The sequence below is a fragment of the Sceloporus occidentalis genome, unplaced genomic scaffold (genome assembly GCF_023333645.1).
Source record: "Sceloporus occidentalis isolate IW3139 unplaced genomic scaffold, rSceOcc1.0.p SCAF_113, whole genome shotgun sequence".
In the NCBI taxonomy this organism is placed as follows: Eukaryota; Metazoa; Chordata; class Lepidosauria; order Squamata; family Phrynosomatidae; genus Sceloporus; species Sceloporus occidentalis.
The window spans coordinates 562,122-581,686 of NW_028317093.1; the positions used below are offsets into that span (position 1 = coordinate 562,122).

The window sequence follows — 19,565 nt, forward strand, 5'->3', positions numbered from 1 at the left end:
TCCGCGCAGGCCCAATGCCTGGCTGGTGAAGGGTGGGAAAGTCCAAGCTAAAACAAAGTTGACTCCTGCTCACCCTTTCATTCAGGATTTCAGTTCTCGCACCATCTTGTGTGTGGCTCGGCCTGCCAGTCTCTGTTATATAGTATGATACGTAAACTAGCATACACTGTGCTGCATGTTGTATATTCGACCTACTAAGAGTGTAATGTATAATCATTTGTTTTATTTTGTGTGCAGGAAGCAACAATGTCTGACAAAAGTGATCTAAAAGCCGAGCTTGAACGTAAAAAGCAAAGACTGGCACAAATACGGGAAGAAAAGAAACGAAAGGAAGAAGAAAGAAAGAAGAAAGAGGTTTGTTTATATGATTCCTCCTTATATGATTACCTCATTTGAAAGGAGAGGTAAGGAGGCTGAGGTCTGAGTGGCGAATGGATGGGAAGAGTTAAGAAATAGATATAGGCGGAATTACATAAAACTCCTTTCGTGCAGAAAACAGATTTTGCCCCAGAGGATCACAATCCAGATTGAGCTCTTAGTTAGACCTGGGCAAGTCATCAGGCAAACTGGGCTAATACATGGTGGGCCGGTGGCCATTTGGAACTTTCGATGTACCTTTATTGCTGCATGTGCGGTAAATTCTGTCCTTTACTGCAGATGCCTACTGTACGTCATTTTATCGGCTGCTGGCCAATCTTAATCCTTTAAACAGAACATACAGTATAAATCACATCACTGGTTTAATTAGTGCATTTTGATGATACCTGTCTTTCTACCCACCAGGGAGGGGTGTATTGTAGGACAGCAGCTAGGGGCTACCTAGGCTTCCTAGTTTACAAGGAGGAAATATGAAGCTGTTTCTCATGACATCTGCTGCCAATGACTTCTGTATTTATTTGTTACCAGGCATGTGTGAAGTTGTTCATGATGACATCACTGGCTTACTTTTGTATAAAATGAGAACCTTGCATTTATATGCTCCATTAACATAACACCACACAAAGTACTGATTTCACACAACATGCACAGTAACACGTTCTGCAGTTAGGCATATAAGACCATATTATATAATTGCTTTCACATGTGCTTCTTGAAATGTTGTTTGTAGTTTTGTGTCCCAGACCTGACTTGGAATGACTATACGTGCAAGTAGGGGTAATGTGTATGTTAAATGTAGCTTCTCATTAGGGATAACTAATACATGATGACTTGAGACAAGGGTCCACATCAGCTTTCACACTGGTTTATACAGGCAGAAATGCAGCAAAAAACTGAACCGATCCATGAAGATACAGATCTGGATCGCAAGAGAAGAGAAACAGAAGCATTACTGCAAAGTATTGGCATATCCCCAGAGCCACCTCTAGGTACTAACCTTAGTATTTCTTTATACTACAGTGTACATTATTAGTATGGTGCCCAGTCCACTTTTCAAACTTTGTATTACTTTTTTTTTTTATAGTAAATCAATGTATTATATATAAACTCCTAAAATGACCATTGGTTTGTTGTCTTCTCATTTCATCAAGTTCCAAGTTCTTCTGGCATATTAGAGCGGACATCCCTTCTGTATTCGTGACATGTCTGTAGCCAGGCTAGCTAGTAGTAGCTCAGTACTGACAATTCCCTGTTAAAAGCATAACACTTCTAATTTTGTAGATGTGGGCCAAACACCAACTTTGTAATGTTGATATTGAAGTTATTCAGATCCTTATTTACCTGGTTATTTCCCTGTAAAGTCTTCACATTATATGGTGAAAAACAGCCTTGTAACTGTTTTAAAGACGAAGCGATCTAGAGATGGCGTGATATAGAGAGTTTTAGATGATCTCACCTATGTAACTAATGCTATTGAAGAGATAAATATGTAATGGCTGGTACAGAAAAGTAAAAGAAACTACTGAAACAAGCAACATTTGGCTATTTTTTAATGAGTCACTTGTTGATTTAGCAATTGTCGTTTTTTGTTATACCCATTTCTGCTATATAATGTTTAGTATCAAACTCATTTTCTCAATTCCCCTTTTATTTTTCCCGCGTATATAGTTTGTTTAGCCTGTTTTTGTTTCTTCTAGCTGCTTTTATTTTTTTGTACACTTGTGTTTTCAAGTGCAGCCATTTTTAACCTGGTAAACCTGTTATCGTTTCCATTCCGTAGTCCCAACTCCTATATCTCCCTCTTCAAAATCAGTGAGCACCCCCAGCGAAGCGGGAAGCCAGGATTCCGTAGATGGCACGATAATGGGGCGGTAAGCCATATATCTGACAATATCACCAGTGCATGATACCATAACCATAATGAATGAAATATGAAAGTGAACCTTTCACCAATAAAGTGACAGAGGGAACTCCAACATTATAGAAAACTAACTTTTTTAGAACTTTATAGAACTAACTGTTCCAGGGAGACGATGCCAGCAGAATGGAAGGCATAGTGCTTTACCAGTTCCCTGGACTCTGGTCTGATATTTAACAGAGAATGTATATGGTTTACATTATTCAGTGCTCTCCTTCGAGAATAAAACAGATACCACTGCAGAGTGAAAGTCGTACTGCTCAGATTAAAGGGCTATGGCACTATTTAATGTGTTATTCTTGCAATCAGCTACGCAACCTTTTCCCTTCAAACTATTGCTGGAAGTAACTCATATCATATTTTTATTGCATGCTGCCCACCGGCAGTTCATTACAATATATAACGGACATGCCATCTTGTTCATGCCGACATCCACTGTAGATACAAGTGTGTCTAATTCAAGACAATTATCATTTAAATGCATTCCCAAATCATCACTTACATCTGTGCATCACAAAAACAAGCTTTGACAATGAAACAGTCAACTCCTTTATATGAGAGTCCAAACCAATGTATTAAATTAATACTATATATATATATATATATATATATATATATATATATTTATTTATTAGTCATATATAATTTTACTGTAAATGTATCGTAACATAATGCAGTAGTGAAAAGATTAAAATGAACATTGTTTGTGTTTATCAATATTATATCAAATTGCCCGTACACAAGGAGACGGTTTTGTTTTTGGGTGAATTGTGGATGATTATCCTATAATGAAATAACAATGCAGCTGATGCGCCTATACAGTTCTATGAATACAAAATAGTACTGCCGAGTGATTGTTGACAAAACAAGGAAATTTCAATTGAAGGCTATTAAGTCTGTACTAACTGTGTCATCTCTTGATGATTCCAATGAATAAATATAAGACGCTGATTCAGTTCACAAATCTGGAGTTTCTGTCGTTGGACACTATCCAGCGTCCTCTATCTTTGCTCAACAAGCTGTTACCAAAATTATTATTTTGCAAACATATGGTGACCATGGCTGAATGAGATATTTTTTCTACCTCATTATCAAATGAAAGCATTTTAATAGTATAGCAAGTCTAGAATGTGTAGAAAATGAAGATTGACAGGTACTGACAAGTAAACTTTTCTTATTTGATGAAAACATTCATTTTCCCCCTAGAAGTCGTCTAATTCTGCCTTTCCTTGTAGCTGTTTTACACAAAGATACGACTTTTAGCAATACTTGGCCACACCATATTTTGTAATATTTCTTTATTTATAAGCTGCACTGGGTGTGTTCAGACATGGTCGGCACTGGGATGGCCAGCTTTTTCTAGGGCCCTATGCAAATTGTGTGTCCACCTCCTCCCTGCATATGTTTTCTTGAAAACATGGAAAATAAACTCATGTGGACCCCCCTACAAGCTCAGTGCCATAGCAGCCCCCTAAATTATACAGTCATGCAGAATATGATGGTGGTATATAAATGATAATAATAATAATAATAATAATACATTACCAATAATAATAAAATGTTTTATGATTTTTGTTTTTCATTTACATAAGATCCAGTAGCTAGCATTTTATAGGAGAAGTAATGTTTAATGAATTGTTATGCAGAAGACTCTGTTAAATCTGGACCATACCATTAAACGTGTTCTGCATCTCAAATGACGATACGTCAAGTTAATGTTGTTGACTGCTACTAATAATAAGGCGTTTCTATTTCCTAGGAATATGCAGAGTGGCCTGCTTGGGTAAGAATGCACTTGCGTTTTTTACGAATTATGCATTTGTTTGGAGATAAATATTTTCTGTAAAGCAGAATAGTGCTTTTAAAAAAAGCCTGTACTAGCCAGTTCAGAAGCCAGCCCTCAAACACTGGTGACCTGGACTAATGCCAAGACTGGCAAGGCTACTGAGTTACGCCTAACCCCATCAGATGATGAGAGCCAAAAAAATATATATATATATAAAACGAAAATGAGTAATACAAGCACATTTGCTGACTTAGAAAAACAAAAACGTGGAATGGCAGGTTTCATCATGCAAGAGCTCCAAAGTTATTAAATGCGAAAACTGTGGTTTTGTTGTGGTTATATTAGAAAAGGCAAAGTTGCTTGTTTCAAAATAAAATCAAACTCTATTTATTTCCATTTTAAGTTAAATTAATCTGAGATTTTTCTTCCTTAACCTAAAGCCAGCAGCATTTAAAGTCCTAGATAAAACTTAATAGAATCAAACACTGATTTTATATTGGAATTATCTTGATTTACTTATTATTTTTCAAATGTGACACCAAAGACAAAGCCTTGGGCAGTCCATGCAACTTTCCTGCTGTCAGCCCAGTGTTGCAATTTATAACACAAAACCATTGTCATTAAGAGGCAAAGATGAAAATGATTTGTAGAATCAGCTCAAAAATAACATATATTTTTCTTACTCTTACGTAAGTGAAAATAAAATGGTATGTTATCACAGGTTCAAGAATTAGGATCTGATATAATCAGGAAAGTGACTGCTCCCTTTAATAATGTACCCCATAGAAAGTACACACATGGGAGCATCCCGATTTAATAGAGGAAAAAATGACATTGGTGTATCATATAGGTGTTCACCTATAAGGACAGTTCATATGCAATACAAATTACAACAACACAACAATAAGAAAAATTGTGGCATGCAGACAGGAACATGCTGGGGATAACAACTGGCCCAGGAAGTTTAAGGCTAGCCATCAATCAATGACGCAACGTGCAGTTGCAAGCTACAGTCTTACATAAGCTGGCGAGACCATTGCAGCATTTAGATGCATGTATTGAGGGGACTGCTGCACGTTGAATGATTGGATGGGAAGTAGAAGATACTGGCGCACTAGACATTTGCCCATAATTGACCTACCTCTCAGTCAGTTTCCCACACCACTCTGGCCAACAAGAAAGGCAGGCTCTTCGGCTCCCGTTGCTTGCTTTGTTTAAATGCTACAAAAATGTCAGCCCCCCACCCCCTGGTCAGAAGGCCACCAGTAGACTTGGATGTTCCCAGAGGACCGGAGCGAGACTTTGGAACCTTGGCTTTACTCCCTCTGAAGAAGGACGGCCAAGGAGCAAAAGAAAGTGACCACAGTCGGGACCAAGACCCGTTATGCTCTCTAAAAAAGTATTCATCCTTGGGCATGCCACATGATCCACTGTGGTATTTCCAGAGATGCAATAAAAAAGCTCAAAAAAGAAATGTAATGTTAAGGGTTTTTCCTAAGAGAAAAATACAGTAACATTTTGCTGTCCATGCCTATTAATTCTAACAACATTTTAGTTGTGTTTTAGATCACATTTTAGATCTGGACAGTCCTAATGAGCATTTTTAGTCGGATATGCTAATGGAATTCTTGTTCACATTAATGGCACAAAAAGTGTGGGGGGGGGGACAAAAAACAAAACTTTTTGATATACTTTAGGGGATGACTTAGATTTCCCTGTCCCTTGATTAAGCTACTTTCAAAAATGCAACGGAAACATACATTTTTATCATTATTGTATTCTGTCATTGTATTTGTCCACAAATTCTTAATTACTTTTTTTAAAATTCAATACAAGCCAGTTTAATCAGAACTTGCTGTGGCAACAGAAAATATTTTTTTCGCCAAATACTTATAACTTTCTGTACAACATAGCAGCCCCTTCCCCCATAAAATAAAACATTCTAGGTCGTCCAAAAGCCTACTGTTTATTTATTTGAGGGAAACTAAGTAAAGAGACTGGATCTACGTCGATGGACTGATATTGGTTTGTACCTGGAAGCTGCTCTGCGTCATTGGGAAGTTTGGTATTCATACATTAATCTTATCAAGCATTGTACATCATTCAAGCTTGCATGAGCTAATTCATGTTTTTTTTTTATATGAACATGCTGACACCGACCTCTGAATTTAGTAATGTGTAATAGTAGCTGGTAAATATGTTTATGTAATAAATATGTTTATCTTTTCTTGGTCCCTGTCTGTTTCACTGAACATACACAGGACCCTGCAATGGGACACGGATCCTTCTGTGTTACAGCTTCACTCCGACTCTGAGCTCGGGTACGTTTGCACCTGTGTATGTATACAATTTAGTCATTTAAACAGAAAGCAATGGAACATTTAATGTTTTACAGTATGGTACACAGATGAGTTGGTAGATGGCTAAAAGAGTCTTTATGTCTGGCTTTCTCATTTTGTTTCAATAAAAATAAATTATACCTGGGTGAATTCATAAAGCTTTGGATTGCTGTTGGGTATGATGACATGAGAGCACTTCCAATGGTCATCATAAATTCATAAAGTATGAATTTATCACTTTTTTAAAATAACAGTTTGTTATAATGTTGGACTATGTTACTACTCAATCATATCAATCATACACCAAGTTACAAAGAAATATCTTCTAAAAAGCTACTATAAAATCTTGCTACTATACACACACTCAAGCATAAAACACATGCTCAGTTTAGAATTACATTTCTGCCTTTAAGGAAAATGTGCTGTTATTTTGTACTTTCTGTGTAATACATGCCTCCTCTCTGCATATTATATGTAAGATTTTCGGATAATCCAGTTTCTCTGTAAGATTTTAGGATAATCCAGTTTGATCTTTAAGAATCCAATAATATGAATTGCACTTTAGACAAAGTTCAGCTCAATGTTTCAGGTTTGCAATTAAAAAACCTTCTTCTTCATAGGCTTGATGTTGAAATTGACAGGGCTTAGCTGTTGTATCATATGATATTAGAAAGTATATGATACTTATCTACCTTGGACTAAATGTTATATGCCTTATTAATATATAGTCCTAGAATGTTTATTTATTTTTTAGAAAAGTGTTACTGTTATTATGTTTTTTGTTCTAGAAGAAGACTTACGAAGCTCGGAGTATCAAAGATCACCCAAGTTGACTTCTTACCTAAGGAAGTGGTTACATATTCAAAGGAGACGCAGACCCCAGTGACATCCCACCAAGTTGAAGGTGACTTTAAACTTTTTTTTTGTGATATCTGTTGCAACTCACTGAGATTCATATGCTGTATGAGTTTTGCCTTAACCAAGGAGAGATAAAGTGTTTTTAATATAATGAGAAATTTAGACATACAGGGGATAGCCCTAAGGCAATGTAAAACTGAGGACTGAGCAATGTTTGAATATTTTATGGCAGGAAAATGTATCATATCTGACACAAAATTGAAGTGTAAAGCAAATCACAGCAGATTATTTAACCATTTGAATTTGGAGTTCCTATGCTTAATGGGTTCCTCACAATAGTTTTTCTTTCCATAGAAAAGTGTAGATTTAATGAAGATTTATTGGGTCTTGACCGCCCTCTACTGGGATTTGGAATTATCTTTCAAATGCTAAGGAAAACATGATTAATAATTTAATAATAATTACAAATTTGGTAGGACCTGAATAAGTGGCTATTGTATGCACAGAATCAGTAAAGGAAAACTAAAATAAACCAATAATTAATCCTGTATATTGTAGCATTTATAGCAATAATTCCCAAAGCTTGTCATTAAATTTTGTAAATACATTAATATACACCAACCATACTAGACTGAGACCACTGCCTGTGTATATACATATAAAGAATGAATGAGAATGTTTCCATTTATCCACTTGCCCTTTTATAACTTACCCACTTAACTCAATAGTCTTGTATCTTTGTCTTTCTTTATCCACTGGACTAACATATTCATCTCTATGTGATTACATCCCTCTTCTACAAATGTTCTTTAGCTCTCCTTTGTATTAGATCTTATCTATCTGACCTACTGCACCTCCCCACTACCCCAGATGGGGGAAATTCCAAAGCCTACTTCTAGTTAATCAGCTCTTCTCTACCTATACCCCATTTTAGAAAACAGATTCTCTTTGTTTCAGTACTGCCCCTACACTCATGATGCACCAGTGAGCCCCCGCTCTAATCTATTCTTGCTAGCTCAACATCACAAAAGACTGAACGATCAGAAGCCCTCTCTTCTTAGATCCAACATTTCAGTACTACTCACTAGAGCCTGGCACCAGTGAAACACGTCGGCATTCACACATCATTCACACAAGTCACAACTAGCATGTGAAAGCACTCTTGTCCTGCATGCATTACTCTGACTTGCCTTTCCATCTTCTTTTTCTGTGTTTCATCCACCCAGCCCTGTTTGAATACCTCTGCCAGTTACTGTATTTCCCCATGTATAAGACGCTCCCATGTATAAGACGCACCTTCATTTTGGGGCCCGAAATTTAAAAAAAAATGTATTACATAGTTATTGAACTCAAGTTTTATTTATCATAAAATTCATACTCATCATCCTCATCACTCCCATCCATTAACCGCCCCTAAATTAACCCTAAAGACCCCATTAACCATAACTGGCCCTAAATGAACCTCTACCTCCCCTAACTTTCAGCAGCCCAAATATTAATGTTATACTTACTGTTAGATGAGTTGCTGGGCCATGTGGATGTTATAAGAAAGTGGGCGGGGCCAATTGTCAGTGTGACTGCAGGGAGGGACTGTTGATCAGAAAGGGGCAGGGCCAATTGTCAGTGTGACTGCAGGGAAATAGTAGCACCTAGTTTTTAGACCCCACATTTTTTGAAAAAAGTCTTATACATGGGGAAATACGGTAAATATATATCTATCCCGCCATCATTACATGCTATCTGATTCAGAAGTTCATCTTCAAGAAGCCTCAAGACCAAAGGGCCCTCAATAACACCGACCTGCAGATATATCTGCAGTTATCTCCAGATACTTTCCCAACCACTCGCATTGCACCAATTCCTGAAGCAGACACATTGCTCTCATCTGATTCCTCTTTGAAACCTGGGCCTCTCTCAGTATTGACATCAATCTTAGGCCACAAAGTGCCTTCACCCCTCTATTCCATTATACCTCTTTCTAGACTGCGTGCTTTCACAACACTTTCCGTACATGTATTTATGTATATAACCATGTATTTCAGGCAAGGAGTTGGGCACTACATTTACACAATAAAATGTACAGTTTGTGGCAAAGCATATTTTTTTCTAAACTAGTATATAAGATCAAAATACAGCTCTTTCTGTTTTCATAGACTTCCTCCTACTGCTGTCCTGCAAATTTCCTGAGGATGGCAGCAGAACTCAAAGAAAACATGCATTTTGAAAGATCTAAAAAAAATTGATACAATGCACATGTGTTCCTTAACATCATACACCATACACTTATTGTTCAAGAAGTAGAAAACTTTTGGGGAGAAATTAATGATTATAGAATCATTTAATAAAACAGACCCCTCGCTCTCTTTTCTATGTATAACAGATGCAATCTGCATTATATTATTAATGAAGCTCAGATTGTGATTACAAATGATTGGAAAACATTCTAAATATAATCTATTTAAAAGTATTTTAATGATATATTAATATTATATTCATATGTACATTTCATATACAATATAGAAAACTGTCATGGTAGGGGGTATTAACTCCTGGAACCATATAGATGAGTCATAGTTGACCAGAGGTGCAATATTTCTTTGTCCTAACTCCGCTCACCCATCTTTAGAATATTTATGCTGCATCTGATACAAAATTAATTTGTAGCTGCTCATCTTATGCCACCATATGAGTAAATACCTTACTAGTTAGGTAAAGGACATGTGTAATAGAGGCAACGATTAAAGTCATAGTGGCTGCAGTGTTCAGAGGATATACATGCAGAAGAAAGAAACTTGCTGTAGAACAACATCTTGATCCATGAATGAGTATTGTATTCCTGCATCATGCAATCCAAAATATGCTACAATAACAGGACACATGACGGGATGTTATGAGAAGCTGCAGTGATCCCAAGAAGGCTGTAAGACTGTAGACAGCTAGTTACACATGGTCAATGTGTGACAGTGGTCTTTGCCAGCAGACTGTATAGGGAAAATTACTAACCATCTGACTGTGTCAAGAGACACATCCTCAAACTCACGTTCAAGCTTAGTGAAGGCTGAGACGTATTAATGGTGTTGGATGTTCGATCTGCTGTTGTTGGTGGAGTCATTCTTATATACTGAAAAAATGTTGGACATATCTGTGAGATCCTGTCCTCAGCTGACATTTTCTTACAGTCACTTGCATGTAAATCACTGTAAAATTAGTTAATAAAATAAACACAAAAACATTGTGGACTGGTTATTTTTTTATTTGGGTAAATTATATCTAGAGTGGAGTCCCAATTTAAGTTTCAAAGTTTCAAAGTGAATACCCAGTGGCTACAGGTATAACCACAGTAAATCATTTTTAATAATGTTATTTTAATGTTATTTTGCCTAGAGGCAAACTGTTGTGTTAAAGGGTGGTAGAACAGCAGTAGAAAAATTGACCCCAAAAGCACACACCTGATTTTTTGCTGAACAATATCGGATTTGTCAGGAGAAATGTTTGCCCAGAGTTGGGTATAAGCCATGATATTTTAAATGAGCATATGTTTGATGAGCTGCCCAAAGCTCTAGCTGTCCTCCTAGGACACTCGTACTCTCTGTTTGGGTCGTACTCTTAATCTGAGGTTTCTTCACTTAACCAAGAATTGCAGGTGAATTAAGTTACCTGCTTAACTATGCAACATGAAGGGCAAAGCTGACCCTTACTATATTTTGATTTATATAACACCATAATATTCCAGAGTGCTGTGTAATGGGCAAACTGGACAGGGTTAGGAGGACACAAATAAAGCATTTGGGGAGTGTCGCTCAAACAAGCTTCTAGTGCGTAGTGTATTGTGTTGATCATTGGTACTTTGGTGCTTTGAAATCTCAATTTACCTGAAACTCAGTATTTTGGGATTAAACATGTCTGCTTGGACATAGTTATTGGCAGTAGAAGGCACTAGGCAGTGAATCACTCTTTTAAGATCGTTGCCACAACCATCTCCTTGCAATTAGTTAAATATACTAATGGCACTCGGTTTATTTACATACAATACACATTTCTAGTTCATATGTTTTATAGACAGCATTTGATCTCTCGCAGTTTATCAAAGACTCAAACATATGAAATAAGAATGTGCTTATTTATGTTACACCAAGTATCTGAACGAATAGAAGTTGTAAGACTTGGATACAAATACTTAATTTTTTCTCCACACTCTAATGAGTGGAAAATATTCAGTGTAAATCAGTAGTGGACATTCCCTAGGATCTGTGATTTCCTCTTAAAACTTAATTTGAATTTAAACACATCTTTCAGTTTTCAAAATCACATGGGACTTGTTTTTGATACCTGTTAAAAAAAAGATTTCTGCATGTCAGAATGCAAAGATGGAGAACCTAGGGCTCGTGGGCTTTAGGTTATCACAACATTGTGGGAATTTTAGTCTACAACAGCTGGAGAAAATGGCAAACCCATACAATGTGATACATAGATCTCAGGAAAATGAATTCCACCTCTCATTTGTATCCCAGCTCCAAAAAAAGCCAGTTTGGGAAACCTGTGTTTCATCGCCAGAGATGATGGAGCCCCATGTATTTGATGGTGTTCCAGATTTGGATGCATTCTGTGATTCACTTTTTAAGATTTGAAGAGTAGGCAATTACATATTTAAAATATGTACTTGCTTTAAATCGATATATATGTAAAAGCCCTACAAATAACATGGTTACACAATTAAGGATGAAAATAAAATGTTAATATTAACCATTCCACGATATTCCTGTTTTTATTAATCCAGATAAAGCCCCCTTGTCTCTTGCTTTGAAATGGTGGAAATTAAGTTCATTCAGAACTAAAACACTTTATTGATTCAATTAAATGGCCTCTTCCACAGATCTAAGATATGGGAATCTAAGAACGTGGGACTTCTCAAGTTTTAACGTTAATGCAACACCAGTTGTCCACCCACTCCTCTTACCCCACCTTTTTCCTAAACATCTTCATAATTTCCCTTTCTTAGTAGCGTTATATAAAAAACATAACAAAATATCTACATATATATATATATATAATTTTTTATTTTATTTTTTTCACGTATTGTCTTTGTTTCCATTTGCCAGTGGAAGAGTTAGGTAGCACCTACAGAGTTCTTATAACATATCTGATTATGTTCTGGTGCATATTTAAGTCTTATATTACTGTAATTTTACTCTTTCTCATAATATAAAGGACAAGTTTATTACCAAAGTGTCAAACTTGAGTCATTTCTGCAAAATCGATTACCAGTAGGTGGCTTTCCTGATTGCATACATGAATGATACTCCATTGGTTATGCAATGGATGTAATTAAAATTCATTTGATTAGTACGTTTTAACATTAAAATCTTCTGGCAGCTTTATAACACCAGAAGGTCATATAAAACTAGTAATATTGTATTAACTTGGCGTCTGCCAAGGATAGCTCCTGGTGGTGCTAAGGAGCACTTGGATGCTTCAACATTCAAAGAGCTATCATTTTAATGTGTTCCACTTTTTTACCACATAATTCCCATGTAGTGCCTACTTGAAATTCTGTAATTTAGCCAATGTTTCTGTAAGATATGCATTCCCACATCATTTTGTGAGAAGCCTGGGTTTTACTGGAGTTACTACGAAAGTAGGAAGGTATGTAGTATTTGCGATAACTCAAAAGAAAACAAAGGGGTCTATTCAATAGATGTTGACTTGGCAAAAAAGTTTTAGTTTTAGTGGAAACTTGAATTTGCACTTGAAAAAAAAAAATCACTCTCAAACTGCATACTGTTGATGGCAGGAGAGTCAAATTGATGCGAGTTGAAAAAACAACTCTTAGATTCATTAACCCAAGGGTTCCAACTGGAAATTAGTTCAAGCTTTCATAGTTCAGTAAGATAAAGTCCTGGGCTGCTTTATTGGCTGTAAAGCAAGAGTAAAAGACTATGCCATCAGTAGGAAGCCGGTGCCTGCTCTGTGTTTTGCTCGTTTAACACAAATAAGTAAATCCAAATGAAGAAAGAAACGCATCTGAAATAAAGGAAAGCGCGAGTGCCAGACCTGTTGCTTTCATTATTTTAACTCTCTTAGTTCACCTTAAGTGAGAAAGTCAAGTGTCCTTGAGTTAACTGCAAACCAAGAAAAAGAGAATTTGATGGCAGATTAAAATAATTCAAGCCCATCTAGTCTGCCTGTTTTTCCTGCTATAAAAGCCTCAAAATGTATTTGGTCCTTGGAATTGCCTCACGTTCATTATAGAGTTATGTCTGACCCAGGCATCAATACAATTTTGTAAGCAAGGTTGAACCCTTAAGAAAGGAAATAAACTGTGAAAGTATATAATATTTTAGTTTAGACCTCCTGATCTATCCATTTGTAGTAATTCTTTACTGCACTTTAGCTCCTATCAATTAGTATCTTTATACTGATTTTCCAATTTTTATTTTCATATTAAACTTAGTGAACAGAAGTAAATTATAGATACACACCCAAACATCTAATTGCAATCTACTTTCTCACAGGCTCCCTGCTTATGGTCAACATTTTCTTGTTTTTTGTCCAGAATTGAAACATAATACACGATTTTACATTTACAATGTCCAAACTTCAAATCCACTGGTTGTCGAATAGGGCCATCATCTCCAAATGTGCTTCTTCTCAGGGACAGTGAGCTTTTTTTATTAAGATGATTGGTCATTCATAAATATGTACATTGGAACTTCATTCATTGAATATAGGCAGCTAGTCAGCCAAGCAGCAATCATTGGCCGAGCAATCGTCTACCACGCTGCAGCTGTGGACATTATTTCATTTGTGAGAATGAACGAGCAAAGTGGTTATTATTATTGGAATCCAGAACAGGTGATCTACAAGATAAAAAAGAATCTTACCGTTATATGGCATTGAATGCACTTGCAGTAACTAGGAAATTTTGTCGGTGGGAATGATTGCCATGTGTGATCCCCGATATCCTGTTATAACGATGGGTTCCTCTGCTTTGACTCTCGGCTGCACCCTGGATAGCTGTTTATCTACCCCAACTGTAGTTACACCTCTGGGGAGTCTCACCATTTATTGAGAGCTACAGTACCTTTACTAGTACAAAGTGGGCACGTTTATGTTATCACAAACTATACAAATACCAGATACATTGCATACTATAACACGTGACATTCAACATATTACAGCTGGCACAATTTGAACATAAAGCTAAATAAAAGCACTGTCCAGTGACAGACTATCCTATTATACTCATAATATTAAATATCTGATATAAAAGCTTGACCGTTCAAGGATATTGATTGTTAATATTTATTGGTTTTCATTAATATTATTTTTATTTTGCAAACGACAAAGCGTACACATAAGATTACACATAAGACATAATCTTGCTGTGGCTGAAATCAGTGCCAAAAACAGTGGCTGCTGTGGAACTGTAAATGGGAATTCAAAAAAAGCTATTATTAATCCACTTACTAAAGGAATGTATGCAATATAGTGACATATTGTGAGAACACTGAAAAAAATGGATAGCATTATAATGAAAGGAAAAATAAATACTTGATCTATAAATAAAAAATGCAGGTAATACATATATTTTTTCTTATTTTCTGGGGTAATATGTACAGCAAAAAAAAGACATTGAAGAAAACAGTGATGACATTGTCAAGGTTGGTGGCAATAGGAGCCATATGTGGGGTTTCCGCATACCCGGCATTTTATCAGCAGTGCCTTAGAAGCAGTAATAAACCTGCAGAAGCTGTTACAAGGCCAGTGATTTTCTCCAGCTACACCATAAGGGGTGACGCTAAGGAAAAAGGTTAAATCGTTCCTAATTCCAAAACCGGGCATTAATTACTTACAAAATAAAAAAGCAAAATACAGAGGTTCATTGGTTTGCTTTATTGGAAATACTTTATGGTGATATAGCGTATCCATTGAAGAGCCAGGGTCCTCGTTGACAGATCATTGTGTCATGTGGATAGGCAGTGAGTTTTTCAATCATTAGGAAGTGCCAAATGTGATGGAGCTGGGAGTTAATTTCGACAGAGTTCCACTGGCACACAATCTAAAGGATCCGTAGATACCTAATCAGTGACATATTCTGGGGTGGCATGTCCAGGGAGACTCAGGTTACTACTCAATGGGCTGGTTAAAAGGGAGGTCCCTGATCTCCCCTACTGGCCTGTTAACACTATGGAGGCAAAGTTCTCTATATTTTGCTTTCCACGCCTTTTTTTTAAAAGTGGGGAGCTGGGTTATGACATCATAGCCAGACTCCCAGAAGTAAGTGTTGCTTCCCGGGGTCCTGCTACTGGTGGGTGGGCACCTGCCCGCTGGTGCAGAGTGTCTGGGGTTTCGTCTTGGGGTACCCCAAGAGACCTATACTTACCCATCCTCCGCACTCTTTAGGATCCCGCAGGATGATCACTGGGGGCACGGCTATTACGTGGTTCTGATGTGCGGTCTTACAATTCCGGAAATGCGCTCTGCTGGCACCCTTTTGAGGCCTTTTATTGTGAACTGCATTCAGGATTGCTAGATCTTTGTGTTTTTGACCCTTTGCTTGCCTGACCATTCCTTTGCCTAGCGGATTTGTGCTCCTACTTGTCCTCTACGCGTACCAGTTTGGCTTGTCTGACTACCTGACCTGTGTGCTGACCCTTGGCTTGTACAACTGTCCACTACGCGTACCGACACAGCTACCCTTTACACCTATCCTACGTTTGTCCTCGAACCTTGCATTCACCACTCAGTACTTACCTGCTTTCACCGAGGCCTCCTTACTGTTTGGATCCTCTAAGCCCTAGTTTTCCCCAACAGAGGGCTCTACCTCTTGTTGGCCGCACTCCAGGCAGAATAACATCTGCGGTAAGTGCCTCTGGTGGGGGCAGACATGACAGTAAGGATAGTGGTGCAGATAGTGCGAAGGTACATCATTATCTATCTATCTATCTATAAAATGATTTGTGCTGGCTTGTAGCACTTACTTTTCATAGCTAACGTATAGTTAAAGATAATTTAGTCTGTAGATTTCTTTACCCACTTTCTTGGAAGGTGACATATGTTGGCATATGAGTCTTGAAAGCTTTGCAATGGTCACATCATGATTTTTCTTCTAGTCCACACTTTCAGAGCATCTGCTTGCCATGTGATTTCAAATTCTTGTTGAAATAATTGATTATACTTTCTAACCGGAGCTTCCGGAAGCCTGATCAGAATTAATATTGTAGGAATTTCCTTCTAGTAGAACGCCTGTATTTACTAGAAAGTACATGACAGTGTTTGATTGGACATTGCCTTTAGCTATTCTTAGGAAGCAAGAATCCCCGAGTTACACTCGAAATACTGATTCCCCTATACCAAAGGGAACATCTGCAAACGCGCAGATTGTTCATCATGTAAAAACCTTGTATTGATTAAAAAGGCATGTTAAAAATCTTAATGATCTCATTATTAATCTCTGCCACCTGTTTTATACTGGCAAAAATTAATGTGTTGGGAAAGATTTAATTTAGATTTAACAAATACACATATATATTTTACTTTTATTTTTTAGAAAAAGCCAGCAAAAAAGGAAAATCAGCGCATATTTGCAATATTTGAAGAAACCGAAAAAATTATCTTGCTCTTCCCCATTTCTAGTAAATGAGCAGGGGCGGGCTGGGCCGGGGAACAATTGCCCCCCAGGCCGCCCAAAATCTAATCTAAACGGCCGCTGGGTGCTGATGCCGCCGGCCGGCGCTACTTTAATACTTATTTTTTTTAAATTTAATATGGCAAGCCGGATCGGCTATTAAATTAAAAAAAAAGTATTAAAGTAGAGCCGGCCGGCGGCATCAGCACCCAGCGGCCGTGTGCGATGGCCGCCAAGTGATGGGAGCAGCGTGAGGGGTGAAAGGTGAGTGCGAGGGGGCGGAGCTTTCACCCCTCACACAGGATGTCGTGTCACTGACATCCTGTATACATAGAAAACGGTCTATTGCTACTAGAGGATGGAGGTCTAGACGAAAGCCCCCAAAAAGTGGAAGTAGAAGGTTAGTAAACCAATTTATTTTTGTACAAGCTATATAATATTTTTTTTTGTATTCGTTAAAAACAATAGGTATGTGTGTGTATGTAAGTGTGTCCGTGGGGGACAAACAACATAATGCTTTTTTAAATTATTAAACAAAAAAAGAAATCTCTGTGTCTGTGTTCACAAGTTCAGCTCCCCAGTGTCACCTCTGTCCCCAATTAGCCCCCATGTCATTGCTGTCCCCATTCAGCTCCCCAGTGTCATCTCTGTCCCCATTTCAGCCCCCGTGTCATCTCTGTCCCCAATCAGCCCCCATGTCATTGCTGTCCCCATTCAGCTCTACAGTGTCACCTCTGTCCCCAAGCAGACCCTTCCAGTGTCACCTCTGTCCCCAATCAGCTCCTCCCAGTGTCACCTCTGTCCCCAAGCAGACCCTTCCAGTGTCACCTCTGTCCCCAATCAGCTCCTCCCAGTGTCACCTCTGTCCCCAATCAGACCCTCCCAGTGCCACCTCTGTCCCCAATCAGCTCCTCCCAGTGTCACCTCTGTCCCCAAGCAGACCCTTCTAGTGTCACCTCTGTCCCCAATCAGACCCTCCCAGTGCCACCTCTGTCCCCAATCAGCTCCTCCCAGTGTCACCTCTGTCCCCAAGCAGACCCTTCTAGTGTCACCTCTGTCCCCAATCAGACCCTCCCAGTGCCACCTCTGTCCCCAATCAGCCCCCCATGTCATTGCTGTCCCTATTCAGCTGTTCAGTGTCAGCTCTGTCCCCAGTCAGCCCACTTTACTGTACTGGTAGGGTACTAATATTAGCCTTTAAAATTTCCCTGCTGCTGTGCACTATACTTCCCATAATCCTCAGCCAGTATCATGGGGGACATTTAACTGGCTGAGCATCAGGGGGACATTAGGTTTTGCTTTTTTTTTTTTTTACCATCCTTTGTTGCTATTAAATTTACTTATGTTAAACCACATTTGAATCATATTTGTATTTTTATAATGACTATGCGTTCAGGAAAAGATGGGCATGTATGGTGGGCTGATTCGTGGCACAATGGGCCACTTCACTTGACTTGCCTCCCAGGCCTTAGGCTGCCAGCCCTCCCCTGTAAATAAGCCTTAAATGTGCTAAAAAGAGAGTAAATGAGTACCAAATAAATGTAAATTATGCACAAAATGAAAAATCAATTGATACAAAGAGCTTTATTCTATAATTGCGTCCCTGTACTATGCATAGTTTAATTTGTGAGATAAAATCTTCCTTTAGCCAACCTGCAACTAATGGTTTTGTGAATAAGCCCTTTAACAAAATGTAACTTTCTTAAAATATAAAATAGAGTTATTAAAAGCATCCTAAAAAATGTGTAAAAACATTACCATAGGTAAACAGTCCAACATGTACAACATGATGCAGAGTGCATGAAATATTTAAACTTCGTTCTTATATTAGCATGATCATGGTTAAAAACGCTTACAGAACTGTAATTACAGAAGGGAAACCGTAATTCAGGAATGAGTAACATATATTATTTTATCCGGCTTGCGGAACCTCAGTACTGTAAGTTGATATACAGTAAAGTCAAAATGAGTATAAAAAACACTAGTGCTTCAAGTTTAAAGCAGCCACGTCAGCTTGGCTAAGAGATGTCCAGAGCAGAGAGAGCCAAACCAGAAGAGGCCACGGGATCTGGCAGAAGCATACTGCTGACACAACACTGATTTCATTCACTAGATAAATATCAGTTACAGGCCTCAAAGATATTCTCGAGTAATTGTCCGCTGTCCACCGAGTTGGACAAATGTCTTCTTGGCAGGGGTACAAGCCCAATTTTACTGCCTCTATGTACAAAGCCAAAATCATTTTGCTTGCTGGAGCCTGAAATGTCATTAAAAGGAGCTTCAGTGAAGTGGGCATGTGTTTACTCATGTGCAGTGGGACTCGTTTGCCACGTTAACAATATTAAAGCTGTAATTATAGGCAGTGAACCAGATATGTACACCAGCAGCATAAGCTGGGCAGGAAATGACTCCTCTGGAAACTGCCCCTTGCAGTAGGTTATAAGTTTAAAGGGTTGGGATGTTGCATTTTTTTAATTATGCCTTACATGTTTTTCATTAAAAAGTTGTACTTTTATTTTTTCGTGTTTTCGTTTTAATTAATGTATATTACAGATATACCAAGTAGGCCTTCAAATTGCACACGCATAGTAACATGCTCTGATGCATTAATGAGGTATATTTTATAGGGGATACACATTATGGTTCAACAGCTGGAGT

The 19,565-nt window shown here is 37.9% G+C and overlaps 1 protein-coding gene across 1 annotated transcript in view; it reads left to right on the forward strand.

Moving 5' to 3' along the window:
* Nucleotides 1-246: 246 nt before the first annotated feature.
* Nucleotides 247-19,565, forward strand: part of LOC149282518 (cytoplasmic dynein 1 intermediate chain 1-like) — a 150,107-nt gene continuing 130,788 nt past the window's right edge. Inside the window, exons 1-5 of the mRNA XM_089498084.1 lie at nucleotides 247-354; nucleotides 1,253-1,367; nucleotides 2,159-2,249; nucleotides 6,344-6,403; nucleotides 7,210-7,325. Of these exons, the coding sequence (XP_089354210.1) occupies nucleotides 247-354; nucleotides 1,253-1,367; nucleotides 2,159-2,249; nucleotides 6,344-6,403; nucleotides 7,210-7,325 (490 nt within the window). The remainder of the gene's footprint in view (nucleotides 355-1,252; nucleotides 1,368-2,158; nucleotides 2,250-6,343; nucleotides 6,404-7,209; nucleotides 7,326-19,565) is intronic.